General features: G+C 34.6%; 4 protein-coding genes and 2 non-coding genes across 14 annotated transcripts in view; 2 read left to right on the top strand and 4 right to left on the bottom strand.

Annotated features, from left to right (window-relative positions):
• Window positions 1-55: 55 nt before the first annotated feature.
• Window positions 56-11,127, bottom strand: lin-65 (the record flags this gene model as incomplete). 3 transcript variants are annotated; one of them, NM_170802.6, is made up of 8 exons in its annotated part: window positions 56-450; window positions 1,560-1,799; window positions 2,611-2,867; window positions 3,199-3,421; window positions 3,777-4,165; window positions 5,766-5,999; window positions 6,919-7,605; window positions 10,994-11,127. In NM_170802.6, the coding sequence occupies 8 exons, from the start codon at window positions 11,124-11,126 to the stop codon at window positions 427-429; spliced, it is 2,187 nt and encodes a 728-aa protein (NP_740785.2). The 3 variants fall into 3 exon arrangements, with proteins under 3 accessions (NP_740785.2, NP_001293438.1, NP_740786.3); NM_170803.6 differs by lacking the exons at window positions 56-450; window positions 1,560-1,799; window positions 2,611-2,867 and having other exon boundaries at window positions 3,143-3,421; window positions 10,994-11,126; NM_001306509.3 differs by lacking the exons at window positions 3,199-3,421; window positions 3,777-4,165; window positions 5,766-5,999; window positions 6,919-7,605; window positions 10,994-11,127 and having other exon boundaries at window positions 427-450; window positions 2,611-2,817.
• A 918-nt stretch (window positions 11,128-12,045) lies between these two features.
• Y71G12B.10 (hydroxymethylglutaryl-CoA lyase) lies at window positions 12,046-14,975 on the bottom strand. The gene is made up of 4 exons (NM_058488.6): window positions 14,871-14,975; window positions 14,597-14,809; window positions 13,519-13,852; window positions 12,046-12,457 (listed from the first exon to the last, which is right to left on the bottom strand). Exons 1-4 carry the CDS (start codon window positions 14,961-14,963, stop codon window positions 12,141-12,143), a joined length of 957 nt encoding a protein of 318 aa, NP_490889.1. The 5' UTR covers window positions 14,964-14,975; the 3' UTR covers window positions 12,046-12,140.
• Window positions 14,976-15,400: 425 nt separating this feature from the next.
• On the top strand, window positions 15,401-25,798 carry mppa-1 (Mitochondrial-processing peptidase subunit alpha; the record flags this gene model as incomplete). Of its 2 annotated transcripts, NM_058487.8 has the most annotated exons (5): window positions 15,401-15,721; window positions 17,761-18,169; window positions 20,411-20,719; window positions 23,616-23,966; window positions 25,539-25,797. In NM_058487.8, the coding sequence occupies 5 exons, from the start codon at window positions 15,401-15,403 to the stop codon at window positions 25,691-25,693; spliced, it is 1,545 nt and encodes a 514-aa protein (NP_490888.2). In that variant the 3' UTR covers window positions 25,694-25,797. The 2 variants fall into 2 exon arrangements, with proteins under 2 accessions (NP_490888.2, NP_001380168.1); NM_001392974.1 differs by lacking the exons at window positions 15,401-15,721; window positions 17,761-18,169; window positions 20,411-20,719 and having other exon boundaries at window positions 23,148-23,966; window positions 25,539-25,798.
• Window positions 25,764-27,907, bottom strand: part of tln-1 — a gene marked incomplete at both ends in the record, with an annotated part of 19,103 nt that continues 16,959 nt past the window's right edge. For 2 of the 6 annotated variants that reach the window (NM_001313545.3, NM_001262110.3), the window contains 2 exons: window positions 26,184-26,399; window positions 27,246-27,629. In NM_001313545.3, coding sequence (NP_001300474.1) covers window positions 26,184-26,399; window positions 27,246-27,629 — 600 coding nt within the window. Of the gene's footprint in view, window positions 26,400-27,245; window positions 27,630-27,907 lie in introns of those variants that run through there. The other 4 variants (NM_058485.8, NM_001373653.2, NM_001392973.1 and 1 more) reach the window with 4 other exon arrangements.
• Window positions 27,723-27,821, bottom strand: mir-50. Its single transcript, NR_000173.3, has one exon. It is a non-coding gene; the product is annotated as a pre-microRNA mir-50 (primary transcript).
• On the top strand, window positions 27,732-27,842 carry Y71G12B.36. The gene has a single exon (NR_049956.1). It is a non-coding gene; the product is annotated as an Unclassified non-coding RNA Y71G12B.36 (non-coding RNA).

The following is a 27,907-nucleotide window of genomic DNA, read 5'->3' as shown; positions in this document are numbered from 1 at the left end:
GGTAAAGAAAACCAATAAAAATCACGACGAAAAAATTCAAAATTCTCCAAAACCTCCATAAAACAGTGTTTTTCATACAACACATTGAGAGAGGCACCAATTGAATAGAATAAATAGTAATAAAGCGAAAAAATGGGGAGAAATTACCACATATTTTGGCATTACAACGGGGGGAATAGAAAAATTCAGAGAAATATTGAAAATTATCAGAAAAAAACGGGGAAATTCAGGAAAAAATTGAGATTCAGAGAGAGAGAGAAAGAGATGAAAAAGATTTTTTGAAAATTAAAAAAATTAAGAAAATCAACAAAAAAAAAATTACAGAAAAAATCAAAAAAAGCAATTTTTCAGAAGAAAAAACACGAGAATTTCAAATTTTTTAACAAAAAAATCCAGAAAAAAGTGCATTTGACGTGAAGAGATCGATCATTCGAGAGTGATGAAGGTGGGCTGAAAAAATGAAAATTTTTGCGTGAAATTTCAGAAAAATCTCAAAATTTTGACAATTTTCCGGGGGGGATTTTTGAATGAAAATTGATGATTTTTTTCGAGATTTTAAAGAGGAAAATATCGATTTTTATGGAATTTTTCCCTCTCTAAATACCGTGCAATTCTCAATTTTTAGCTAAAATTTCAAAAAATCCCATATTTTGGAGCATTTTCAGACGAATTTTTGACTGAAAATTCGAGTTTTTGTTGAAAAATGTAAATTTTAAGGATTTTTTGCGAAAGTTTTTTTTTTTTTGCAAATTTGATCAATTTTATTTGATTTTGTCGCAATTTTTAATTTCGGAAATGACATTTTTTGCCTGAAATTTCAGAGAAATACGGATTTTTCAGTTAAAAAATCAATTTTAATGGTTTTTTTTTAAATCCAGCCACATTTTTTTTATTCAAAAATGGAAATTTCAGCTTGAAATTTCACAGAAAACCTCAAAATTTTGATAATTTTCCGGTGATTTTTGACTGAAAATTGATTTTTCTGGCATTTTTTAGGAATAAAAAATCAATTTTAATGGTTTTTTTTTTCACAAAATCGTAATATTCTCAATGGTTAGCAAAAATGTGTTTGATTTTTCACGAATTTTTCAAGTAAAAAATCGATTTTTATCAGTTTTTAATTTCGGAATTTTTTTTTTTCATTTTTTTTGCTGAAATTTCAGATAAATTGCACATTTTTTTGTGAAAAAACTAAAATATTCGTTTTTTAAGGGATTTTTCAGTTAAAAAATCAATTTTAATCAAAAATGAGGTGTTTATCGAAATTTCAGAGTATTCCCAAAATTTTGACAATTCTCCGGGGGGATTTCTGAATGAAAATTGGTTTTTTTTTTGTTGAGATTTTTAAAGAAAAAATATTTTTTTTAAATAGTTTTTTTTTACCCAAAACCGTATAATTCTCAATTTTTAGCAAAAAATGTTTGATTTTTCAGGGATTTTCCGGTTAAAAATCAATTTTTATCAGTTTTTAATTTTCGTTTTCGGCAAAAAATTACAAAAATTTTTTCGATTTTTCAGTTTTTTTTGTCTGGATTTGTGCAAATTTTCCAATTTTTCACCTGCGAAATGTGAATAATTCCGCTAGTTTTATCCTTCGCCACAGCCACAATCGTAATTCGATCGTTCTTCGGCAGCAGTTGTGCTTGATGGAAGCGTACACGGAATTTGTGATGAGATTTCGGCTTACAAGGCCACAATTTCGAGCATCCCCAGTCAATTGATATACGATCTTCTGGATCCGGGTAACCGTTCATTCCAGTGAATTTAAGAGATGACACTTGGACGAACACTTGGATATTCTGCAAATATTGTGGGCGGTTTTTTTTTCAATTTTTCAATTTAAAGGAGCATTTTCAGACGAATTTTGACTCAAACATCGAGTTTTCCAGAGATTTTTCACTTGAAAAATATCGATTTTAATGGAATTTTTTTTAAACCGTGAAATTCTTAATTTTTGATGAAATTTCAGAAAATCTCATATTTTGGAGCATTTTCAGAGGATTTTTGACTCAAAATTCGAGTTTTCATGGATTTTTCAGTCAAAAAATTTCGATTTTTATGGAATTTTTTCCTTTCAAAACCGGAGGGAAATTAAAAAAAACGACAATTTAATTTTGCGCTATTCAATTTTTTTGTTAGACAAAAATTACATTTTTTTGGCTATTTTTCTTGGAAAATTTGAATTTTCTATATTTTTTGGACACCAGTCAATTGAAAAAATATTTTTTTCTGAAAAAATCCAACAATTTTTGGATTTAAAAAAAAATTAGGGCATTTTATTTGGTTTTTGTTAATTTCCAGAGGATTTTTCAGTAAAAAAATCGATTGTAATGGAATTTCTCTGAAAAAACCGGGAAATCCTCAATTTTTAAGCTAAAATTTCAGAAAATCCCATTGTTTGGATAATTTTCAGAAGATTTATGACTGAAAATTGACTTTTCCGAGATTTTTATGGAATAAAAAAAAATCAATTTCAATGATTTTTTTTAAACAAAAATATTCTCAATTTTTAGCTAAAATTTTTGATTTTTCAGACATTTTTCAGTCAAAAAATATCGATTGTAATGGAATTTCGTATTTATCTCTCAATAAAAAAACATCATCACCTACATATTGATCAAATCCTCCGAGATATTCATAGTTAATCTTTCCACCAATTTGATAATTCTCTCGGAAATCCTGTGCACTCGAATGAATCGTCACACTCAAATCGGGATTTGCCGTGAGATTCTCGTAGATTCGTGGTACTTTTGGTAGACGTGTCGAATCGCCCGATGATATTGTATTTGCAGTGGAGACAAGTGGTACACACAGCATAATTGTATTGTCGTGTACACGTGTATTATCGATTAGTGGCTGTGCACGGCCTGGAATTGGAGACAGGGGTTTTACCGAAAATTAAAGGAGGAAAAATCGATGAAAAACGAATTTCCAGTCAAAAATCCCCAGAAAATTGTCAAAATTTTGGTTCAAATTTCAAATTCGTTTTCCGAAAGAACACAAATTTTGGAGTTTTCGTAATTTTCCGTTTATAAAAAATTGTCAGAAAATCCCTCATAAAACTTTTTTTAAAAAACTTTTCTCAAATTTTCAAATTTCAGACTTTAAAAAAATGAGTTTTTCAATTTTCACACCAAAATCATCATCGCAAAAACTCGTCGTGGAAAAGCGGTGCTCTTTTTGTTGCACACGACGAACCTCCATTGTTAAGCGGTGGCTCATTGTGCCCGACATTCGGATTTTTTGGCGGTGGAATTGCTTCCCATCTGACTGTTGCCGGAAGGCCGGTACTTGCCAATGGTGGAGCTCTTCTCTGTGTTGCAAGTTGAGTTGGTGGTGGACGAGAAAATGCAGATGATGATTGAGGTGATGGGACGAGAGCTTGGTGACCGTTGAATTGTGGTGGAGCCGAATTTTGTTGCTGGAAATTGTGTGAAAATTTTTTTAAAAAAGTGGTTTTTCTTGTTTGAAATTTTTTGTCCAGATTTTTCGAAAAAAATCGCATTTTTCACAATTTCGGCTCCAAAAAACTATATTTTTTGCTCGAAATTTTCGCATTTTTCTTAATTTTCTTGACTAAAATTTGAAAAAAATTTTAACTAATAAATCTAGAATTTAAGACGCTTTTCTTCGAATTTTTACTCAAAAATGCGATTTTTCTCCCGGAAATCTGAATTTTGACACGATTTTTGTCAGATTTTTTCGACAAATATTGAAAATTTAGAGGATTTTCCAAAATTTTCCGGCCCGAAATTTTCATGGCATTCCATTTTCACCTGCATTCCAATAATCGGTCTTCTATGTGGCATAGCAGCAAGACGATTCGGTTGAACCATATTCGGATGATACGGAGCCGCCGCCCGTTGATTCGGTGTAAAATGCGGGGGCGGCGGCGGATGATGACGTGGAGCCAACATTATTGGTCGGTGTTGGTGGTGTTGGTGTTGGAATTGTTGTTGCTGCTCGAAAGCCTGATGACGTTGAACAAAACTATCAATAATTTTCGAAGTCGTAGGCTGAGTGACCATTGAACGTAGTTTATTCATTTGTACACGCATTCCAGTTATTTCATTAGTCAATTCTTTCAATGCTGAACGGGTTCCCGCGTGAGCCAGCTTCTCCTTTTTCAGCTCTTCTGTCAGTGCGGACACTTTTTGTTTGAGCACTGCAAAATTCGAATTTGAGACAGTTTTTCGGCTTCTTGGTGGCCTAGAAACCTTTTTGTTGGCCTAGAAATGTCTTAGGTGGTCTAGAAACCTTTTTGGTGGCCTAGAAACCTTTTCGGTGGCCTAGAAACCTTTTTGGTGGCCTAGAAACCTTTTTGATGGACTTGAAACCTTTTTGATGGCCCAGAAACCTCTTAGGTGGCCTAGAAATACTCTGGTGGCCTAGAAACATCTTAGGTGGCCTAGAAATATTTTTGGTGGCCTAGAATCCTTTTTGATGGCCTAGAAACCTTTTTGATGGCCTAGAAACCTTTTAGGTGGCCTAGAAATACTTTGGTGGCCTAGAAACATTTTTGGTGACCTAGAAACATTTTTGGTGGCCTAGAAACCTTTTTGGTGGCCTTGAAACCTTTTTGGTGGCCTAGAAACCTTTTTGGTGGCCTAGAAACCTTTTTGGTGGCCTAGAAACCTTTTTGGTGGCCTAGAAACATTTTTGGTGACCTAGAAACATTTTTGGTGGCCTAGAAACATTTTTGGTGACCTAGAAACCTTTTTGGTGGCCTTGATACATTTTTGGTGACCTAGAAACATTTTTGGTGACCTAGAAACATTTTTGGTGGCCTAGAAATATTTTTGGTGGCCTAGAAACCTTTTTGGTGGCCTAGAAACCTTTTCGGTGGCCTTGAAACATTTTTGGTGACCTAGAAACATCTCAGGTGGCCTAGAAACATCTTAGGTGGCCTAGAAATACTTTGGTGGCCTAGAAACCTTTTCGATGGCCTTGAAACATTTTTGGTAACCTAGAAACATTTTTGGTGACCTAGAAACATCTCAGGTGGCCTAGAAACATCTTAGGTGGCCTAGAAATACTTAGGTGGCCTAGAAACCTTTTCGGTGGCCTTGAAACATTTTTGGTGACCGAGAAACATTTTTGGTGACCTAGAAACATCTCAGGTGGCCTAGAAACATCTCAGGTGGCCTAGAAACATCTCAGGTGGCCTAGAAACATCTTAGGTGGCCTAGAAATATTTTTGGTGGCCTAGAAACCTTTTTGGTGGCCTAGAAACCTTTTCGGTGGCCTTGAAACATTTTTGGTGACCTAGAAACATCTCAGGTGGCCTAGAAACATCTTAGGTGGCCTAGAAATACTTTGGTGGCCTAGAAACCTTTTCGATGGCCTTGAAACATTTTTGGTAACCTAGAAACATTTTTGGTGACCTAGAAACATCTCAGGTGGCCTAGAAACATCTTAGGTGGCCTAGAAATACTTAGGTGGCCTAGAAACCTTTTCGGTGGCCTTGAAACATTTTTGGTGACCGAGAAACATTTTTGGTGACCTAGAAACATCTCAGGTGGCCTAGAAACATCTTAGGTGGCCTATAAATACTTTGGTGGCCTAGAAACTTTCTTGGTGGCCTAGAAACCTTTTTGGTGGCCTAGAAATCTTTTTGGAGGATTTTCGGACTAAAAAATCGTATTTTTCTTGGGAATTTGGTCAAAATTTGCAGAAAAACATGAATTTTCAGGCGATTTTCTTCCAAAAATCCGTTTTTTTATCGAAAATTTGTCAGTTTTCATAGCATTTAAAAACGCTTTAACCTTGCTCATTCTCCTCAAAAATTTCGATAAGCTTCCTATTATTATTGACACCCAACAATCGAATTGTCTCAAGATTTGAGAGGCTCAATTGTGCATCCCATGAGCCATAAAGTCGTGTCAATAGTTCAATTGCATTCTGACGCATCTTTAATAACGTTTGAACACGTCGTTTTGGTCGTTTTTGAGCCGGGCTCCGCGGACTTGTGGCTCCGCCAGTACGTTTGCGGCTTGACGCTGAAAATTTGAAAATCAGCAAATTTTTGAGAGAAATTTCGGGTTTTTCTGAGATTTTAAACTAAAATTACAGATGAGATTTTAAAGTAAATTTTTAGCTTTTTCTGGGATTTTTTTGGGAAAATTCGGCTTTTTATGAGACTTTTAAGTGAAATTTCGGTTTTTCATAAATTTTTTAGGAAAATTTCAGTTTTTTTTTTTGAGATATTCGAGTAAAATTTTAGCTTTTTCTGAGATTTTTGAGTGAAATTTTAGCGTTTTTTTTTTTGAGATTTTTTAGTAAATTTTTAGCTTTTTCTGGGATTTTTGAGTGAAATTTCAGCTTTTTTTTTTTTGAGATATTCGAGTAAAATTTCTGCTTTTTCTGGGATTTTTTGGGAAAATTTTAGCTTTTTTGGGATTTTTAAGTGAAATTGCAGCATTTCCTAAACTTTTAAAGTAAAATTTCAGCTTTTTATGAAGACTTTTGAGTAAAATTTCAGCATTTTCTGAGATTGTTTAGTAAATTATCAGCTTTTTCTGGGAATTTTGAATGAAAATTCTGCTTTTTCTGGGATTTTTTGGGAAAATTTTAGCTTTTTCTGAGATATTTTGAGTAAAATTTCTGCTTTTTTTGAGATGTTTGAATGAAATTTTTGGCTTTTTCTGAGATTTTTGCACTATAATGTTGTATTTTTGAGCTAAAAATCTCGAATTTATTGTAAAAAGTGACGATTTTCTGTATTTTTCAGACAAAACATGTTTTCAGGGTTTCCGCTAAAAATTCGTCAAAAAATTAATTTTTTTTTCAGCTTTATCATAAAAGTTGGTACAAAAATCTCAATTTTCAGGCTTTACAACTCAAAAAAAGATTGGTTAAGCTGGAAATGTATCAATTTTTTGCTCTTTTTTCCTGTTTTCCAGCTAAAAAAGCCCATACTTTCAACTGAATCCGTCTCCATATGTATAATATCTTCATCCTCTGGCTTCACATCACTTTTCTCCACAATTTCCTTTTCTTCATTCTTCTTGAGGCGCTCTTCGAGCATTTCCAGCGCGTTTTCCTGATTTTCAGTGTTAATTGGTGGCTCCACGGCTTCAGCTTCTTCTACAGCTTCTTCTTCTATGATAATATCGTCAGTCTCATCAAATCCTTCGTCCAAAACTCCATTTTGCTCGGCGAGCAGCACTTCTTCGTCGATTTCAGCGGCGATTTCTGGAGCTTCTGGGGCTTCTGGAGCTTCTGGAATTTCTTGAGCTGAAGCATCTGAAGCTCCCAAAGAATCCGGAACATCCTGAGCATCCTGAGCTTCTGTAGATCCTGGAACTTCTGGAGCTGAAGCATCAGAAGCCTCTGAAGCCTGAGCTGAAGCATCTGGAGCTCCCGAAGAATCCGGAACATCCTGAACTTCTGGAGCTTCTTGATCCGGAGCTGAAGCTTCTGAGGCTTCTTGAGCTGGAGCTGAAGCTTCTGGAGCTCCTGGAGCCGGAGCATCTGCAGCCAGCTCTTCCTGAGATTCAGGACCATCTGTAGTAACATCCTCATCCTCATCCATATCAATCACGAGAATCGGTTCCGGAGTGTCGTCATCATCGTCGTCCAGCATCACCACATCATCTGATTCGTCTGAAAATCGGAAAATTTTAGATTTTTTGAGCGGGAAATTCAAATTTTTCGGGCTTGAGGCGGCTTTTGGTGGCGTAGAAACATTTTTGGTGGCCTAGAAGCATTTTTGGTGGCCTAGAAACCTTTTTGGTGGCCTAGAAACATTTTTGGTGGCCTAGAAACCTTTTTGGTGGTCTAGAAACATTTTTGGTGGCCTAGAAACCTTTTTGGTGGTCTAGAAACATTTTTGGTGGCCTAGAAACCTTTTTGGTGGCCTAGAAAAATTTTTTGGGGGCCTAGAAACATTTTTGGTGGCCTAGAAACATTTTTGGTGGCATTGAAACCTGTTTGGTGGCCTAGAAACATTTTTGGTGGCATTGAAACCTGTTTGGTGGCCTAGAAACCTTTTTGGTGGCCTAGAAACATTTTTGGTGGCCTAGAAACATTTTTGGTGGCCTAGAAACCTTTTTGGTGGCCTAGAAACATTTTTGGTGGCATTGAAACCTGTTTGGTGGCCTAGAAACCTTTTTGGTGGCATTGAAACCTGTTTGGTGGCCTAGAAACCTTTTTGGTGGTCTAGAAACATTTTTGGTGGCCTAGAAACCTTTTTGGTGGCATTGAAACCTGTTTGGTGGCCTAGAAACATTTTTGGTGGCATTGAAACCTGTTTGGTGGCCTAGAAACCTTTTTGGTGGCCTAGAAACATTTTTGGTGGCCTAGAAACATTTTTGGTGGCCTAGAAACCTTTTTGGTGGCCTAGAAACATTTTTGGTGGCATTGAAACCTTTTTGGTGGCCTAGAAAAATTTTTTGGGGGCCTAGAAACATTTTTGGTGGCCTAGAAACATTTTTGGTGGCATTGAAACCTGTTTGGTGGCCTAGAAACCTTTTTGGTGGCCTAGAAACATTTTTGGTGGCCTAGAAACCTTTTTGGTGGTCTAGAAACATTTTTGGTGGCCTAGAAACCTTTTTGGTGGTCTAGAAACATTTTTGGTGGCCTAGAAACCTTTTTGGTGGCCTAGAAAAATTTTTTGGGGGCATTGAAACCTGTTTGGTGGCCTAGAAACATTTTTGGTGGCATTGAAACCTGTTTGGTGGCCTAGAAACCTTTTTGGTGGCCTAGAAACATTTTTGGTGGCCTAGAAACATTTTTGGTGGCCTAGAAACCTTTTTGGTGGCCTAGAAACATTTTTGGTGGCATTGAAACCTGTTTGGTGGCCTAGAAACCTTTTTGGTGGCATTGAAACCTGTTTGGTGGCCTAGAAACCTTTTTGGTGGTCTAGAAACCTTTTTGGTGGCATTGAAACCTGTTTGGTGGCCTAGAAACCTTTTTGGTGGCATTGAAACCTGTTTGGTGGCCTAGAAACATTTTTGGTGGCATTGAAACCTTTTTGGTGGCCTTGAAACCTTTTTGGTGGCCTAGAAACCTTTTTGGTGGCCTAGAAACATTTTTGGTGGCCTAGAAACATTTTTGGTGGCCTAGAAACCTTTTTGGTGGCCTAGAAACATTTTTGGTGGCATTGAAACCTGGTTGGTGGCCTAGAAACCTTTTTGGTGGCATTGAAACCTGTTTGGTGGCCTAGAAACCTTTTTGGTGGCCTAGAAACATTTTTGGTGGCCTAGAAACCTTTTTGGTGGCCTAGAAACATTTTTGGTGGCCTAGAAACCTTTTTGGTGGTCTAGAAACATTTTTGGTGGCCTAGAAACCTTTTTGGTGGTCTAGAAACATTTTTGATGGCCTAGAAACCTTTTTGGTGGCCTAGAAAAATTTTTTGGGGGCATTGAAACCTGTTTGGTGGCCTAGAAACATTTTTGGTGGCATTGAAACCTGTTTGGTGGCCTAGAAACCTTTTTGGTGGCCTAGAAACATTTTTGGTGGCCTAGAAACATTTTTGGTGGCCTAGAAACCTTTTTGGTGGCCTAGAAACATTTTTGGTGGCATTGAAACCTGTTTGGTGGCCTAGAAACCTTTTTGGTGGCATTGAAACCTGTTTGGTGGCCTAGAAACCTTTTTGGTGGTCTAGAAACATTTTTGGTGGCCTAGAAACCTTTTTGGTGGCATTGAAACCTGTTTGGTGGCCTAGAAACATTTTTGGTGGCATTGAAACCTTTTTGGTGGCCTTGAAACCTTTTTGGTGGCCTAGAAACCTTTTTGGTGGCCTAGAAACATTTTTGGTGGCCTAGAAACATTTTTGGTGGCCTAGAAACCTTTTTGGTGGCCTAGAAACATTTTTGGTGGCATTGAAACCTGGTTGGTGGCCTAGAAACCTTTTTGGTGGCATTGAAACCTGTTTGGTGGCCTAGAAACCTTTTTGGTGGCCTAGAAACATTTTTGGTGGCCTAGAAACCTTTTTGGTGGCCTAGAAAAATTTTTTGGGGGCCTAGAAACATTTTTGGTGGCCTAGAAACATTTTTGGTGGCATTGAAACCTGTTTGGTGGCCTAGAAACATTTTTGGTGGCATTGAAACCTGTTTGGTGGCCTAGAAACCTTTTTGGTGGCCTAGAAACATTTTTGGTGGCCTAGAAACATTTTTGGTGGCCTAGAAACCTTTTTGGTGGCCTAGAAACATTTTTGGTGGCATTGAAACCTGTTTGGTGGCCTAGAAACATTTTTGGTGGCATTGAAACCTGTTTGGTGGCCTAGAAACATTTTTGGTGGCATTGAAACCTGTTTGGTGGCCTAGAAACCTTTTTGGTGGCCTAGAAACATTTTTGGTGGCCTAGAAACCTTTTTGGTGGCCTAGAAACCTTTTTGGTGGCATTGAAACCTGTTTGGTGGCCTAGAAACATTTTTGGTGGCATTGAAACCTGTTTGGTGGCCTAGAAACCTTTTTGGTGGCCTAGAAACATTTTTGGTGGCCTAGAAACATTTTTGGTGGCCTAGAAACCTTTTTGGTGGCCTAGAAACATTTTTGGTGGCATTGAAACCTGGTTGGTGGCCTAGAAACCTTTTTGGTGGCATTGAAACCTGTTTGGTGGCCTAGAAACCTTTTTGGTGGCCTAGAAACATTTTTGGTGGCCTAGAAACCTTTTTGGTGGCCTAGAAAAATTTTTTGGGGGCCTAGAAACATTTTTGGTGGCCTAGAAACATTTTTGGTGGCATTGAAACCTGTTTGGTGGCCTAGAAACATTTTTGGTGGCCTAGAAACATTTTTGGTGGCCTAGAAACATTTTTGGTGGCCTAGAAACATTTTTGGTGGCCTAGAAACATTTTTGGTGGCCTAGAAATCTTTTTGGTGGCCTAGAAACCTTTTTGGTGGTTTTTTTTTTCACAGGTTTCGGAGGCATTTTTCGACATTTTTGGCCATTTTCTCAGCTAGAAATTCCAATTTTCGAGTTTTAAGGTAATTTTTAGCGAAAATTGCAAATTTTTAGTGCAAAATTCAAGGTTTTACTCAAAAAATCTCACCTTTCTGCTCAGTTATCTCCATAATTTCTCCATCTTCACCCAAAAGCTCAGCAATCTGATCATCATTTAATGGAGGTATTGGATCATCTGAAGCTTCTGTATTTAAGATACTTTCGTCGATTACTTCTGACATTCTGTAAAATTTTGAATAATTTAGAATTTTAGATGGGAAAAAATGGCAAAAAAAAAAGGATTTAAAAAGTCAGAAATTCAAAAAAAATTATTTAAAAAGTTAGAAATAGCCGATTTTTCAGGAAATATTCGAAAAATTCAGGAAAAAACTTTGAAATCAGGGGAAAATCTCGAAAAAAATCAAAAACAAATCTGAAATTTTTGGGGAAAACAGTTTTTTTTTACGAAAAAATTCAAAAATTTTGTGCAAATTTCGAGAAAATCCAGAGAAAAATGTGGTTTCTTGATTTTTTTCAAACAATTTTTCGAAAATCTCCAAAAAATCGTGAAAAACTCGAGGAATTGAAGGGAAAACTAGCAACAAAAAATCACAAAAATTGAGAAAAAAATATAGAAATCAGCTGAGAACTGGGGAAAACTCGGGAAAAATCTAAATTTTTGGGGGAAAATCAGAAAATTTTGGGGAATAACTTGCTTTTTTCGAGAAAAATTTCAAAATTTCGTACAAAATCCCAGAAAATTCAGAAAAAAAAATGCGGTTTTTTGATTTTTTTTCAAATAATTTTCCGAAAATTTCCAAAAAATCGTAAAAAAATCGAGAGTAGAATTCGGCTGAAAACCGGCAAAACTCGGAAAAAATCGGAAAATTTTGGGGAAAAAACCAAAAAAATCGGTAAAAACCTGCTTTTTTTTGAGAAATAATTCAAAAATTTGTACAAAATCCCAGAAAAATTCTGAGAAAAATGCGGTTTTTGAATTTTTTTTTTTGCAAACAATTCAATTTTCCGAAAATTTTCAAAAAATCGTGAAAAAATCGAGAAATTGAGGGGAAAACTAGCGAAAAAAAATCACAAAAAATGAGAAAAAAAAGATAGAAATCGGCTGAAAACCGGCAAAACTCAAGAAAATAAAAATCTGAAAAAAGTCTCTAATCTCTTTATTATTTCCTAAACAACCGGGGTAATTTTTACACGAATTTTTAAAAATTTTTTTAAATTTTTTACAGCACACATTTTCAGCAGCAGCTTTTGCTCTTTTTAGCCATCATTGCAGCTCCAACTCTCGACCATTTATCATATCCGGCGGCTTCATTAAACCATTTTGCAGTTTCGACAACTTTGTCCAAATTGACACCAGTTTCAAAACCGTTTCCTTTCAAAAAATACAATAAATCTTCAGTTGCAAGATTTCCAGTTGCTCCTTTCGCATATGGGCAACCACCGAGCCCTGCGATACTTGAATCCGCACTTCGGATGCCTTTTTCGATGGAAATGAGCACATTTGCGAGAGCTTGACCGTATGTGTCGTGGAAATGAACTGCGAGTTTTTCGGCTGAAATGGTGGTGATTTTTTGAAATTTTTTTTTCTTTCGAAAATAATTTTTTTTCACAGTTTTCCCGACTTTTTTCGCCTGAAAATCAATCGATTTTTCATTGAAATAACTCAAAAAACGATAAAAATCTCAATTTTCGCTGCGAGACCCACAATCTGTGGGGAAATTGACCGAATATCATGATAAAAAAATTCAAAAAATTTTTTCTAGATTTTATAAGATTTTTTTTTGATAATTGAAAAAATCTCAGTTTTCCCCTAATTCCTATTTGAATTACCGCCAATCGGATTTGACCGATGGAGCGCGCTTGCATTATTGGAATTAATTAATTTTATTTATTCTCATTATTCGACTGAATTTCTTCATTTCTTCTGTTTTTTTTTGTTGGAAAATGAAAGAAATAAAAAAGACATATGCAAAATGTTTGTTAAAAAGTAACTGAAAATGCCTAAAACTGTATTTTTTTTGAATTCTGACGACGGCAAGCCTGAAATTAGTATATTTTACAGTTTTATAAATAAAAATATATTTTGTAAAACTGTGAAATATACTAATTTCAGGTTTGTCGTCGTCAGAATTCAAAAAAAATTACAGTTTAAGGCATTTTCAGTTATTTTTTAACAAAAATTTTGCATCTGTCTTTTTTATTTCTTTCATTTTCCAACAAAAAAAAAACAGAAAAGAAGAAAATCAGTCGAATAATGAGAATAAATAAAATTAATTGATTAAAATAATGCAAGCGCGCTCCATCGGTCAAATCCAATAGGCGAAAATTCAAATATAATTATGTAAAAACTGAGATTTTTCAATTTTCAAAAAAAAATCATATAGTCTAGAAAAAAATTTTGAATTTTTTTATCACGATATTCGGTCAATTTCTCCACAGATTGTGGGTCTCGCAACGAAAATTGAGATTTTTATCGTTTCGTGAGTTATTTGACTGAAATCGATTGGTTTTCATGCGAAAAAAGCCGGGAAAACTGCGGGAAACTACTTTTTTTGTAGTTTTTCACTCGAAAAATCGAAATTTTAATATAAAATATTTAAAAAAATCCGCTACCTGGCACACTTTTCAGCACCGTATCCAGCATTTTCGACACAGTTTTCACTGTTCCAACGCCAATAGTGTCGCCCAGCGAGACCTCATAACACCCAGATTCTAGAAGCTTCTCGGCGACTCTGGCCACCATTTCCGGCTGTACAGCTCCCTGATACGGGCATCCAACGACGACTGAAACGTAGCCACGTACTCGAATATTGTTCTCGAGGGCGATTTTTGTGACTTCCATGAGCTTTTTCAGACTATCTTCCACATTGGAATTCACATTTTTCAGTGAAAACGCGTCTGAAGCTGCTCCAAATACGGCAATCTCTTCGACGACTCCTGTTGCGAGCTGGAAACTTGAGAAATTTGCAATTTTAAAGGTGGAGTAGCGCTAGTGGGGAAATTGCTTTAAAACATGCCTATGGTACCACAATGACCGAATATCATGATTAAAAATTTTTAAAAAAATTTCAAAATTTTATATGATTTTTTGAAAATTGAAAAAATCTCAGTTTTTGCCTAATTCCTATTTGAATTTCCGCCAATTGGATTTGTTCGATGGAGCGCGCTTGCACGTTTTTAAATTTATTTATTTTATTTTTTGTTATTTTCCACCGATTTTTAATGTTTTCAGTGTATTTTTGCTCGAATTTTAGAGAAAAAGCCAAGATAAATTCAAATTTTCGATTAAAAAGCACGCTGACAGGCGTAAATCAGTGAAATTAATTAATTCAGGTTCGAAATCATTTAAAAGCGTTACTTTGTCATTTTTACGCCTGTCAGCGTGCTTTTTAATCGAAAATTTGCATTTATCTTGGCTTTTTCTCTAAAATTCGAGCAAAAATACACCGAAAACATTAAAAATTGGTGGAAAATAACAAAAATAAATAAATTTAAAAACGTGCAAGCGCGCTCCATCGAACAAATCCAATTGGCGGAAATTCAAATAGGAATTAGGCAAAAACTGAGATTTTTTCAATTTTCAAAAAATCATATAAAATTTAGAAAAATTTTTTGAATTTTTTTACTATGATATTCGGTCATCCCCACTAGCGCTACTCCACCTTTAAGCCCTAAAAAATCAATAAAATACCGCGTTTTTGAGGCCAGCGGCGTTTGGAACCAGAACCGGGTAGGAGACACCTTCAAATCTCCGATGTTTCTTGACAATTTCGTTGTGATCAGCCAACTGGGGCACCCATTTCGGTGAGACGAAGCTTGTCGTCTCTACCGTTTGAAATCCGCACTCTGAGAGCCGATCGATGAGCTCGACCTTGATTTCGGTGGGAACGAACTTCTTTTCGGCCTGAAATTAAGAAAATAATGGATTTTTTGCAATTATTTTGCAATTTTCCAGGATAAATTACCTGTAAACCGTCTCGCGCGCCAACTTCCACCACACGAAATCGATTTATTGCTGTGGAGTAGGCACGGTTGGCCAGTAGGCGATTGGGCAGCATTTTTTAGCGCGCCTAAAAATATAAAAATAAGGTTTTCTCCATAAACATTAAAATTCGAGCGGTAAAGCAGAAGAAAACATATGAATTGCTCCTAAAAACTGATGGAAACAATGAGAAACTAAAAGAAAAAAATTATTGAGATTTTTCGATATTTTCTGCGGTTTTTTACTGTAAAGTATCAATATTTATCGTTTAAACAATAAAAATCAATAAAAATCCAATAATTTCAGCTAAAAATCAAAGAAAAATCAAAGAAAAACATAAAAAATAGATAAAAAATAAATAATTTTTATTCGAATCCCAAAAGTCCGCAAACACCGCACACCACATTTGACGACAAATTGCACACATTTATTTATTTAATCATTTTTTATTTATTTTTCTCGATTTTTTCAGTTTTTTACTCGAAATTTATCAAAAATACATTAAATTTTCAGATGCTCCTTCGGAAAAGCATCCCCTACATCAAAATATGCCGAGATATAAGCGCTTCCGTCCGAAATAACAAGGAAATTGCGCAGAAACTCCCGCTCTCCGTGCCTCTGCCAATGGAAAACAACTCCAAATCAATAGAAAAAGGATGCCCGCCAATGGGAAGAAACTCGAGGGTTACTAGACTTCCGAACGGCCTGAAAGTTTGCACAGAAGACACTTACGGCGATTTTGTGACTGTTGGCGTCGCGATTGAGAGCGGCTGCCGCTATGAAAATGGTTTTCCGTTTGGAATTTCGAGAATTGTGGAGAAACTTGCTTATAATGTAGGCTTTTGATAGGAAAAATTATGGAAAATTGGAAAAATTAGAGAAAAATATGATGCAAATCGGGAAAAAATGACGAAATTTGAGTTTTCTCGGGCCAGTTTCGGATTAATTTTTACCCGTTCTCCAAAAACCAATAAAACTCAAAAAATACGTTAAAAAACAAACTTAAAACAGAAATTTGCAACAAAAATTTAAAAAAAAACAGGAATTTCTACTGAAAAAGCTAAATTTTCAAAAAAATAACTTTTTAAAAACTTGGTTGAGTACCAAAATCTGTGGAAATATTTTTAATTGACTCCAAATTTTCCCCTGATTCCGAATATCAATGTGAAAAAATTCAAAAAAATTTCCCTGATTTTATATTTAAGCTTGAAATCGCCGAATTTCATTTGTACCTCGGAAACACTTTTTTTAAATTCGCGCCCAAAAATATTCGCATTGGAGCGCGCTTTGATTGTCTTCATTTAAATAATTTATTTATTTTTCGCCGAGTTCAGTTTTTTTAAAAACCAGTTTCATTAATTTTTGTCGAAAAATATTTTTTCTTAGAAAAACCGATACAGATTCGACAAAAATTAATGAAACTGGTTTTTAAAAAAACTGAACTCGGCGAAAAATGAAGAAAATATTCAAATGAAGAAAATCAAAGCGCGCTCCATGCGAATATTTTTGGGCGCGAATTTAAAAAAGTGTTTTCGAAGTACAAATGAAATTCGGCGATTTCAAGCTTCAATATAAAATCAGGGGAATTTTTTTGAATTTTAATTTTTTTCACATAGATATTCGGAATCAGGGGAAAATTTGGAGTAAATTAAAAATATTTCCACAGATTTCGCTACTCAACCAAGTTTTTTAAAAGTTATTTTTTTGGAAAATTTAGTTTTTTCAGTAGAAATTCCTATTTTTTTCTAAAATTTTTGTTGCAAATTTCTGTTTTTGAAGTTTAATTTTTTGAAAAGAAAATTTTGAATTTCTACGCATTTTTTGGGTGTTTTTGTTTTTTGGAGAACGGGGGTAAAAATTAATCCAAAAATGACCCGAGAAAACTCAAGTTTTGTAATTTTTTCGAAAAAAAAACCCTACAGAGCCAAATTTGCCCCCACAAACCAAAAATTTCCAATAAAAAACTAATTTTTCACAAAAATAAATAAATATATATATATATATATCCATGAGAAAATATCTGAAAATACGGAAAAATTGAAATGTTTCAAAAAAAAACCCTTACAATTAAGAAATTCTTGAAACATATATAGTCGGGTTACTGTAGTAGTACAATAGTGGTACGGTAGGAGTACTGTAGGGTTACGGTAGTTTAGGAAAAATTCGTTATATACATAATATATATACATACTATATATCCAGTATACATAGTATATATCATATATATATAGTTTCAAGAATAACTTAAAGGTGGACTAACGGATAAAATTTTTTATGGCGGTTCAAAATTTCGAAAAAATTACACTGATTTTAGCTAAAATCTCGAATTTTGCCTATTTTTCGGTGTCACATCAGTCCGAAGTTGACTTTTTCGGAATTATCATCCTTTATTGCATATATTGGTAGTTTATCTCATTTAATTTTGTTGATTAAGGTACATTTAAAGCCGATAGGTGACCAAAAATCGTCGAAATTGGTTACCGATCGGCTTTAATTGTACCTTAATCAACAAAATTAAATGAGATAAACTACCAATATATGCAATAAAGGATGATAATTCCGAAAAAGTCAACTTCGGACCGATGTGACACCGAAAAATAGGCAAAATTCGAGATTTTAGCTAAAATCAGTGTAATTTTTTCGAAATTTTGAACCGCCATAAAAAATTTTTGAAAAATTTTTGAGCAGTTTCATCACGAAATTCGTTCATTTGAGAACATTTTGGGTCTATACGTTCAAAATCGTCCGAACCGTTAGTCCTCCTTTAATTGTAAGGTTTTTTTTAATTTTAAAAATTTCCAAAATAGTTTTTTTTTGAAACTCGAAAATTTGTTAAAACTAATTTTTCCCAAAAAAAATTGCAAAATTTCCAGTCATCGGAATCGTTCTCAAGCCGCGACGAAGTCTTTGCAAAACTCGAGGAAAACAGTGGAATTGTGGATTGTCAGAGTACACGTGACACAATGATGTACGCGGCGAGCTGCCATCGTGACGGAGTGGATTCTGTAATTCACGTACTATCCGACACTATTTGGAAGCCAATTTTTGACGAACAAAGTCTCGAACAGGCGAAACTAACAGTTTCCTACGAGAATCAAGATCTACCGAATCGAATTGAAGCCATCGAAATTCTCCTTACTGACTGGATTCATCAAGCGGCTTTTCAGAATAATACTATAGGATATCCGAAATTTGGCAACAATTCGATGGATAAAATTCGAGTTTCTGATGTTTATGGGTTTTTGAGCAGAGCTCATACTCCTCAAAGAATGGTTGTTGGAGGTAATTGTGTTGTACTTCACGAGGAGAGGTTTCGATTTTTTTTTGTTGAAAAATCGCAAAAAAAATGTACAAAAAAAACCGTTGAAAATTAGAGAAAATATGGAAAAATTGAGCTTTTTCAAAAAAAAAACCTTTTCGGAAAATTTTATAATTAAAAAATTCTTACAGTACCTTACAAGTACTGTAAAAACCTTAAAGTTACAGTACTTGACTTACAGTAATCCTACAGTACCCCGACCATATCCCTCCACTAACCAAAAAACAAAACCGCTTCAAAAGACAAAAAATCAACTTTTTCCAAAACTACAATAATCCTACAGTACTCCTACAGTACCCCCACCATATCCCTCCACTGAACCCAAGCCAAAATCCATTCAAAAGACGAAAAGTCTTTTTTTCCAAAACTACAGTAATTCTACAGTACCTTTACAGTACTACCACAGTACCCCGACCATATCCCTACACTGAACCGAAACCAATATCTCTTCAAAAGACAAAAAATCAATTTTTCCAAAGCTACTCCTACAGTACCTCTACGTTACCCCTACAGTACCCCGACCATATTCCCCGACTAACCGGAAAGCTATATCCCTCCAAAAGAGAAAAATCAATTTTTTCCAAAACTACAGTAATCCTACAGTACTCTTATAGTAGCTCTACAGTACCTCTACAGTACTACTACAGTACTACTACAGTACCCCGACCTTATCCCCCGACTAACCGGAAACCCATATCCCTCCAAAAGAGAAAAATCAATTTTTTTCCAAAACTACAGTAATCCTACAGTACTCTTATAGTAGCTCTACAGTACCCCTACAGTGCCCCGACGATATCCCTCTACCGAACCAAAAAACAAAACCGCTTCAGAAGACAAAAAATCTTCTTTTTTTTCCAAAACTACAGTAATCCTACAGTACTACTACAGTACCCCGACCTTATCCCCCGACCAACCGGAAACCCATATCCCTCCAAAAGAGAAAAATCAATTTTTTTTTCCAAAACTACAGTAATCCTACAGTACTCCTACAGTACCCCTACAGGTCCCCTACAGTACCCCTACAGTACCCCGACCATATCCCTACACCAACCAAAATACAAAACCTCTTCAGAAGACAAAAAACCATTTTTTTTTCCAAAACTACAGTAATCCTACAGTACCTCTACAGTACTACTACAGTACCCCGACCTTATCCCCCGACCAACCGGAAACCCATATCCCTCCAAAAGAGAAAAATCAATTTTTTTTTCCAAAACTACAGTAATCCTACAGTACTCCTACAGTACCCCTACAGGTCCCCTACAGTACCCCTACAGTACCCCGACCATATCCCTACACCAACCAAAATACAAAACCTCTTCAGAAGACAAAAAATCATTTTTTTTTCCAAAACTACAGTAATCCTACAGTACCTCTACAGTACCCCGACCTTATCCCCCGACTAACCGGAAACCCATATCCCTCCAAAAGAGAAAAATCAATTTTTTTTTCCAAAACTACAGTAATCCTACAGTACTCCTACAGTACCCCTACAGGTCCCCTACAGTACCCCTACAGTACCCCGACCATATCCCTACACCAACCAAAATACAAAACCTCTTCAGAAGACAAAAAATCATTTTTTTTTCCAAAACTACAGTAATCCTACAGTACCTCTACAGTACCCCGACCTTATCCCCCGACTAACCGGAAACCCATATCCCTCCAAAAGAGAAAAATCAATTTTTTTCCAAAACTACAGTAATCCTACAGTACTCCTACAGTACCCCGACCATATCCCTCCACTGAACAGAAACTAATATCTCTTCAAAAGACAAAAAATCATTTTTTTTTTTCCAAAACTACAGTAATCCTACAGTACTCCTATAGTAGCTCTACAGTACCCCTACAGTGTCCCGACCATATCCCTCTACCGAATCAAAAAACAAAACCGCTTCAGAAGACAAAAAATCAATTTTTTCCGAAACTACAGTAATCCTACAGTACTGTAAGTGTAAGTACAGTAAAATATCGAAAAAATATGGAAAAATTGAACTTTAAACCTCTGAAAATTTTCCGATTTGTTTCAATTTTAAAAAAGTAGTATACAGTTAGAAAAACTGTTATAATTTTTAATTTTTTTGAAAAACGTCTTAATTTTCTGTTTAAAACTCGAAAAAAACTTGAAAAAAAAAACTAGATTTTCAGAAAAAAAAAATTAAAAATTCTTTTTTGCAATATTAATTTCAATGTTCTCTTGCCAGGAGTCGGCGTCGGCCACGACGAATTCGTTTCCATCATTTCTCGTCACTTTGACCTCAACAAATCCACGTGGACTACACAACCGACAGTACTTCCCGCCAAAATCCCGGAAATTGACGAATCCCGTGCTCAATACACTGGCGGAGAGCTCCGATTGGACACTGATTTAACGAAATTGACAATTGGAAAACCGTATCCACTATTGTCACATGTTGTACTTGGACTGGAAGGATGTAGTTATAAGGACGAGGATTTTGTGGCATTTTGTGTGCTACAATCACTTTTAGGCGGTGGTGGAGCTTTTTCTGCTGGTAAATCGCATTTTTTGTTGGGGAAAAAAATGCGGAAAATGGTCGAAATTAAACAAAAATTGAGAATTTTCAATTAATTTCGATTTTTAAAAAATCGAATTTTGACCAAAAAAATATGCATAATTATTTTTTTTGTTGCATTTTTAACTCTAAAAATATTTTTTTTTTACATTAAAGGTAAAAAATAAATAATAGGTAAAAAAAGGTAAAAAATTGCTTTAAAACACGCCTATGGTACCAAAATGACCAACTATCATGATAAAAAAATTCAAAAAAATGTTCTAAATTTTATATGTTTTTTTGAAAATTGAAAAAATCTCAGTTTTTGCCTAATTATTTTTGAGTTACCGCCAATCGGATTTGTTCGATGGAGCGCGCTTGCACGTTTTTAATTTTATTAATTTTATTTTTTGTTATTTTCCACCGATTTTTAATGTTTTCGGTGTATTTTTGCTTGAATTTTAGAGAAAAAGCCAAGATAAATGCAAATTTTCGATTAAAAAGCACGCTGACAGGCGTAAAAATGACAAAGTAACGATTTTAAATGATTTCGAACCTGAATTAATTAATTTCACTGATTTACGCCTGTAATCGTGTTTTTCAATCGAAAATTTGCATTTATTTTGACTTTTTCTCTAAAATTCAAGCAAAAATACACCGAAAACATTAAAAATCGGTGGAAAATAACAAAAAATAAAATAAATAAATTTAAAAACGTGCAAACGCGCTCCATCGAACAAATCCAATTGGCGGAAATTCAAATAGAAATTAGGCAAAAACTGAGATTTTTTCAATTTTCAAAAAATCATATAAAATTTAGAAAATTTTTTGAATTTTTTTATCATGACTAAATATTTTACACACAAATTTCAAATTTCACTAAAAAATTTTAAAGATAATGTTATTTTTTGAAAAATTCGTTTTTTCAATTTCTCGAATTTAAATTTTTTTTTCAACAAAAATTGAAAAAAAAACAGGAATTTCTACATGAAAAGCTAAATTTTCAAAAAATAACTTCCAAAAAATTTAGTGGAGTACGCCGAAATCTATATCGATTTGAAACAATTCAAAAAAAATTTCCCTGGTTTTATATTTCATCTTGAAATCGCAATTTGTTCACCCAAGAGATTTTGAATTTTCGCGCCAGAGACGCTATGTGTCGATTTACGTTATTTGTGTAGATTTACGAGATTTTTAATCTGTATCGGATGCTGATTTCCGTTTTTCAACGGGGGTTCCCTTCAATTTCGTCGGTTTTTTTTTCTGAAAATGTGTTTTTTAAGGTCAACTAAACATTATATTATCAAAAAACTAACAAAATTTCCAATATTTGGTCACAAATTGACGGAAAATCATATATTTGGATTTTCCGTCAATTTGTGACCAAATTTTGGGAAATTTTGTTAGTTTTTTGATAATAAATGTTTATTTGACCTTAAAAAACACATTTTCAGAAAAAAAAACACCGACGAAAATGAAGGAAACCCGCTAAAAAACGGAGATCAGCATTCGATATAGAATCTCGTAAATCTACACAAATTTCGTAAATCGACACATGGCGTCTCTGGCGCTAAAATTCGAAATCTCTTGGGCGCACAAGCGATTTCAAGCTGAAATATAAAATCAGGGGAACTTTTTTGGAATTTTTTCATATCGATATTCGGAATCAGGGGAAAATTTGGACTTTAAAAATTCGAGAAATTTAAATTTTAAATTTTTTTTCAAATTTTTTTATTTCGAAAAACTAAATTTTCAGATTTTCATTTCAAATTTTCAGAAAGTCACATTTTCTGTAAAAAAAATTTTTTGTGAAATTTATGTAAAATCTTTAGTTACTTTCAAAGAGTTTTCTAAAAAAAAAAAAAAAATTTTTTTAAATATACATAAAATAAAAACTAAACTCAAAATTTTCACACTAAATTTTTTTTAGAAAATGTGTTTTTTTGAGAATTAGAAGTAGAAAAAAGAAAAAAAACTGTGTAATTTTTGGTCAACATTTCAAAAAAAAATTAATTTCAAAATGGTATCAGAGTGTCCCATTCCGGTTTGATCTACGTCTACAAAAAAAATGTGCGATCTACAAAAAATGCGGGAGAATGAGACGCAGTGAGTTCTCTGCTGACGTCACATTTTTTGGGAGAAAAATTGCCGCATTTTTTGTAGATCAAACAATTTTTATGAGAAAAAAAGCGTAAAACACATTTTTAAACCTAAATTTTTGGAATTTTTGAAAAAAATACCGATTTTCAACAGTTTCATTTTCAAAAAAATTGAATTTTTGAAATTTTTTCAAAATTATATCGATTTTTGTCGATATTTTGATAGGAATTTCAAAATTTTCACAAAAAATTTGAAAAAAAATTTTTTTTTCAGTTTTTTAATCGATTTTTGTATATATTTTTATAGAACTTTTATTTTATTTTTTTTTTCAAAATTTCCCAATAAAAAAATCGGATTTTTTTGCAGGCGGCCCCGGAAAAGGAATGTATGTAATGTAATGAGATGCAGAGTTCTCTGCTGACGTCACATTTTTTGGGAGAAAAATTCCCGCATTTTTTGTAGATCAAACCGTAATGGGATAGCCTGGCACACACTATGTGTAGAAAATTTCAGATTTTTTGACATTTTCCAAAATAGCAAATTTTCAACTCAAAGTTTTCCCAAAAAAAAAATCAAATTTTTTTGCAGACAAAATTTGCAAAATTTTCACACAAAAAAATTGTTTTTTTCAGAAAATGTGGTTTTTTGATAATTAGGAGTGAAAAAACTGTAATTTTTGGTCAACATTTCACAAAAAACAATTTTTTTGGAATTTTTGTCCTTTTTCCAAAAAAAACCAAATTTTCGACTCAAATTTTCCAAAAAAAAAAATCAAAAAAATCGAATTTTTTTGCAGGCGGCCCCGGAAAAGGAATGTACGCCCGAATGTACACAGAACTAATGAATCGACATCACTGGATCTACAGTGCAATTGCACATAATCACTCATATAGTGATAGTGGTGTGTTCACAGTTACAGCAAGCTCCCCACCGGAAAATATCAACGATGCTCTGATTCTTCTTGTTCATCAAATCCTTCAACTTCAACAGGGCGTCGAGCCGACTGAGCTCGCGAGAGCCAGAACTCAACTCAGAAGCCATTTAATGATGAATTTGGAAGTACGACCAGTGTTATTTGAGGATATGGTCCGACAAGTGTTGGGACACGGCGACAGAAAACAGCCAGAGGAGTATGCGGAGAAAATTGGTGCGGGATTTGAGGAATTTTGGGCTTTTGGAAAAAAATTTTCAAATTTTTAGTGAAAATTGGTGTACATTTTCAAAAAATTTCTCTAAAAATCGTTTTTTTAAAGGTGGAGTAGCGCTAGTGGGGAAATTGCTTTACAACATGCCTATGGTACCACAATGACCGAATATCATGATAAAAAAATTCGAAAAATTTTTCTAAATTTTATATGATTTTTTGAAAATTGAAAAAAAACTCAGCTTTTGCCTATTTAATTCCTATTTAAATTACCGCCAATTGGATTTGTTCGATGGAGCGCGCTTGCACGTTTTTAAATTTATTTATTTTATTTATTGTTATTTTCCACCGATTTTTAATGTTTTCGGTGTATTTTTGCTCGAATTTTAGAGAAAAAGCCAAGATAAAGGCAAATTTTCGATTAAAAAGCACGCTTACAGGCGTAAATCAGTGAAATTAATTAATTCAGGTTCGAAATCATTTAAAAGCGTTACTTTGTCATTTTTACGCCTGTCAGCGTGCTTTTTAATCGAAAATTTGCATTTATCTTGGCTTTTCTCTAAAATTCGAGCAAAAATACACCGAAAACATTAAAAATCGGTGGAAAATAACAAAAAATAAAATAAATAAATTTAAAAACGTGCAAGCGCGCTCCATCGAACAAATCCAATTGGCGGAAATTAAAATTGGAATTAAATAGGCAAAAACTGAGATTTTTTCAATTTTCAAAAAATCATATAAAATTCCCCCACTAGCGCTACTCCAACTTTATTTCACAAAAAAATATTTTCAAAAAAGTCGAAAAAAATGGCTTTAAAACTCAGAAAAATCGATTAAAACTCAAATTTTTAGTGAAAATTTTTTTGGAAATTTTTATAAAAATAACGATTAAAATCGCTTTAAAAACTAAAAAATATTTTTTTTTTCAAATTTTCAGTGAAAATTTTAAAATATTCATAAAAAATATCGACAAAAATCGATTAAAAAACCAAAAAAAAAAAGTTTTTTCAAATTTTCATTGAAATTTTGAAAATTTCTATAAAAATATCGACAAAAATCGATTAAAAAACTAAAAAATTTGTTTTTTTTTCAAATTTTCATTGAAATTTTGAATGTTTCTATAAAAATCGACAAAAATCGATATAATTTTGAAAAAATTTCAAAAATTTAGGTTTAAAAATGTGTTTTACGCTTTTTTAAAATATTTTTTTGGGAAAATCTCTAATTTTTGGCGAAAAAAAACCTGTGAAAATTCGAGATTTTGAGAGGAAATCTGAAATTTTTTCCTGTTTCTGGACACGTGGTGCCAGGGGCTGTCCCATTACGGTATGATCTACAAAAAATGCGGGAATTTTTCGCCTAAAAATATGTGACGTCAGCACACGTTCTTAACCATGAGAAATCAGTTCCCGCATTTTTTGTAGATCAACGTAGATCAAGCCGAAATTAGACACTCTGACACTGCGTGTTAAGTACTTAGGTGAAAAATCACTTGCAATATATTTTCCTGGCCTAAATTAAAAAAAAAAAGTATTTTTTTACTGAAAAAAATTGTTTAAACTGATCTTTTTCCAGAAAAAGTGACCAATTCGGACATCATTCGTGTCACAGAACGTCTGCTAGCCTCCAAGCCATCACTGGTCGGATACGGTGATATTAAAAAGCTCAAAGATCTACGATCACTGGATCAGGCGGTCGCTAAACGAGATTTGAAATATTTGTTCAATTGATCATTGATTTTTAGGGGTTTTTTTAGCATAGTTTTTTTCTTGTTTGTTGTACTGTTTTTTCTGTTTTTTTTTTTAATTTAATAATTTCAATAAATCATTATAATAAAATCAATAAAATATTACATAAATAACAGAACAGAGCGGGGTGAGGCGGAAAATAATCGATATAAATACATGTAATCAAAGTTTTGTTGCACCATTCGATATAGTCAATGTGAGGAGAAGAAGAAAAAAATCAATAAATTGGACAAATTGCCACGCGTAATTGGAAAAATCGATAAAATTTTAATTTACATGTGGCAAATTGAACAAGAATTTCAAAAAAGTTTTTGTCACGTGGAACCGGTTTAAAATATTTTAAAATTAATAATATCGATTGCCAAGTGACAAAATTACATTTTAAATTTTTTAAATTTTTAAATTTTCAAGAATTGACACGTGGCAATTTGAAAGAAAAATCCAAGAAAAATCAATAAAACAATAAACAAGCTTAAGCTTCTTCGCCGTCCCGCTCGTAGCGAGCCTTATTGAGATGAGCCAGCTTGTGCCGAGCCTCGCCGAGTTCTCGTTCTTTTCGCAGAACTTCCTCTTGAGCATCCATCACTTGGGCGATTCCGTTGACGAGACGGTCCGAGATTGCAATGTTCCGATCGTCGCGCGCGATCATTTCTTGTTGAGCTGATTGTACTAGGCGTTCGGCGGCGTTCTGCAAGATTATCGATTTTTCTGGCGGTGGGTTTATTGATTTTTTGCAAGTGTTTTTAGAAACTTTCACGGGGTTCTGGGCTTCCTCATTGTGCTTTTTTGCGCTCCATTGGCAATCGCCTGCCGGTGATTATCTCGTAAATTTATTGATTTTCTAGATTATCGATTTTTCAAAAATTCCAAAATAATATCGATTTTTTCAGTAACATCGGCTTGCAAAATATTCGCTTTTCTTCTGATTTATCGATTTTTAATACGTGGTGTCAGAGTGTCTCATTTCAGCTTGATCTACGTAGATCTACAAAAAATGCGGAAAAAGAGATGCGGGCAGAGTTCTAAACTGATTTCGCATAGTTAAGAAAGCGCTGACGTCACACATTTTTTTAGTCAAAAAATTTTCGCATTTTTTGTAGATCAAACCGTAATGGGACAGCCTGGCACCACGTGTTTTAAACAAAATTTTCGAAAATTTCTATATTTATCAAAACAAAAAATGTTATTTTAAAAATTGAGAAATGACATGGGCTTCTGGCCTTCCTCATTGAATTTTTCGCGCTCCATTGCCAATCGCCTGCCGGACAACACGTGGGAAAGTCGTGAACTCCACACGGACAAATACATTTAGTTTTACAACTAAATTCGAGCCGCGACGCGACATATGGCCAAGCCAAAATGGCCTAGTTCGGCGAAAACTCTTCCATCTCAATTTATGAGGGAAGCCAGGAGTCTCTGTGTTCAGAAAAGTTACTCACTTTTTAAAAAACTTTTTTTGCTACGTTTATCAATTGAAAAACAACTTTTCGGAATTTTTTTAAATCCTAAGATTATCGATTTTCCCCCAACTCACCCTAACAGCCTGCCCAGCAGCCTGCAATCTCCGATTCGCCTGACTATCGGGATCGGCTCTCACGTTACACGCGACCAAAAGTTGCGCCGTCGACGAAGACACCTGTTTGGCAGCCGAGATGAGTCGTTCCTCGGTCGTTTGTCCCTTCATCAGCGTATTCGCGGCGTCGCACAGCTTGTGAACCGAGGCGACGACGACACGAGCCGCACTGATCAGGCCTTCAGACCATTGATAGGTACCTGTGCCGCCTGCCGCCGCTCGACCTTGCATCGCGAGCTCTCGTTGAGCATTTGAGGCTGATCTCATGAGTGTGTGCACGGCGTGAAGTATTCCTTTCGCCGAGATGATGATGTTGTCGTCGAATTCTGTTTCGACGATTTCTTGCTGAAAACGTGAAGAGTTTTCATTAAGCTCAGTAATTTCGGCTTTTGGTCGATGCATCTCTGGGACTCCCCCGGTCTCTCCAAACTTACCAGCCATTACCTGCCCCGCCGGCCGTCGATACGTCTAATATGCGGGTTCAACGCTGGAAGTTCAAACCCAAGAATACCAGACATATCAGCGGCCGGCGGGCAGGAATACAGAATATAGAATTATGGAATTCAGAATTAGTAAAAATAGAATCGAAGAGGAATTGGGAGAGTCCTAGTTTATAAATGTTT

This window comes from Caenorhabditis elegans, chromosome I (genome assembly GCF_000002985.6).
Source record: "Caenorhabditis elegans chromosome I".
Taxonomy (NCBI): Eukaryota; Metazoa; Nematoda; class Chromadorea; order Rhabditida; family Rhabditidae; genus Caenorhabditis; species Caenorhabditis elegans.
Note: the sequence above shows the minus strand (reverse complement) of the source record. Positions and strands in the feature narration are given on the sequence as shown.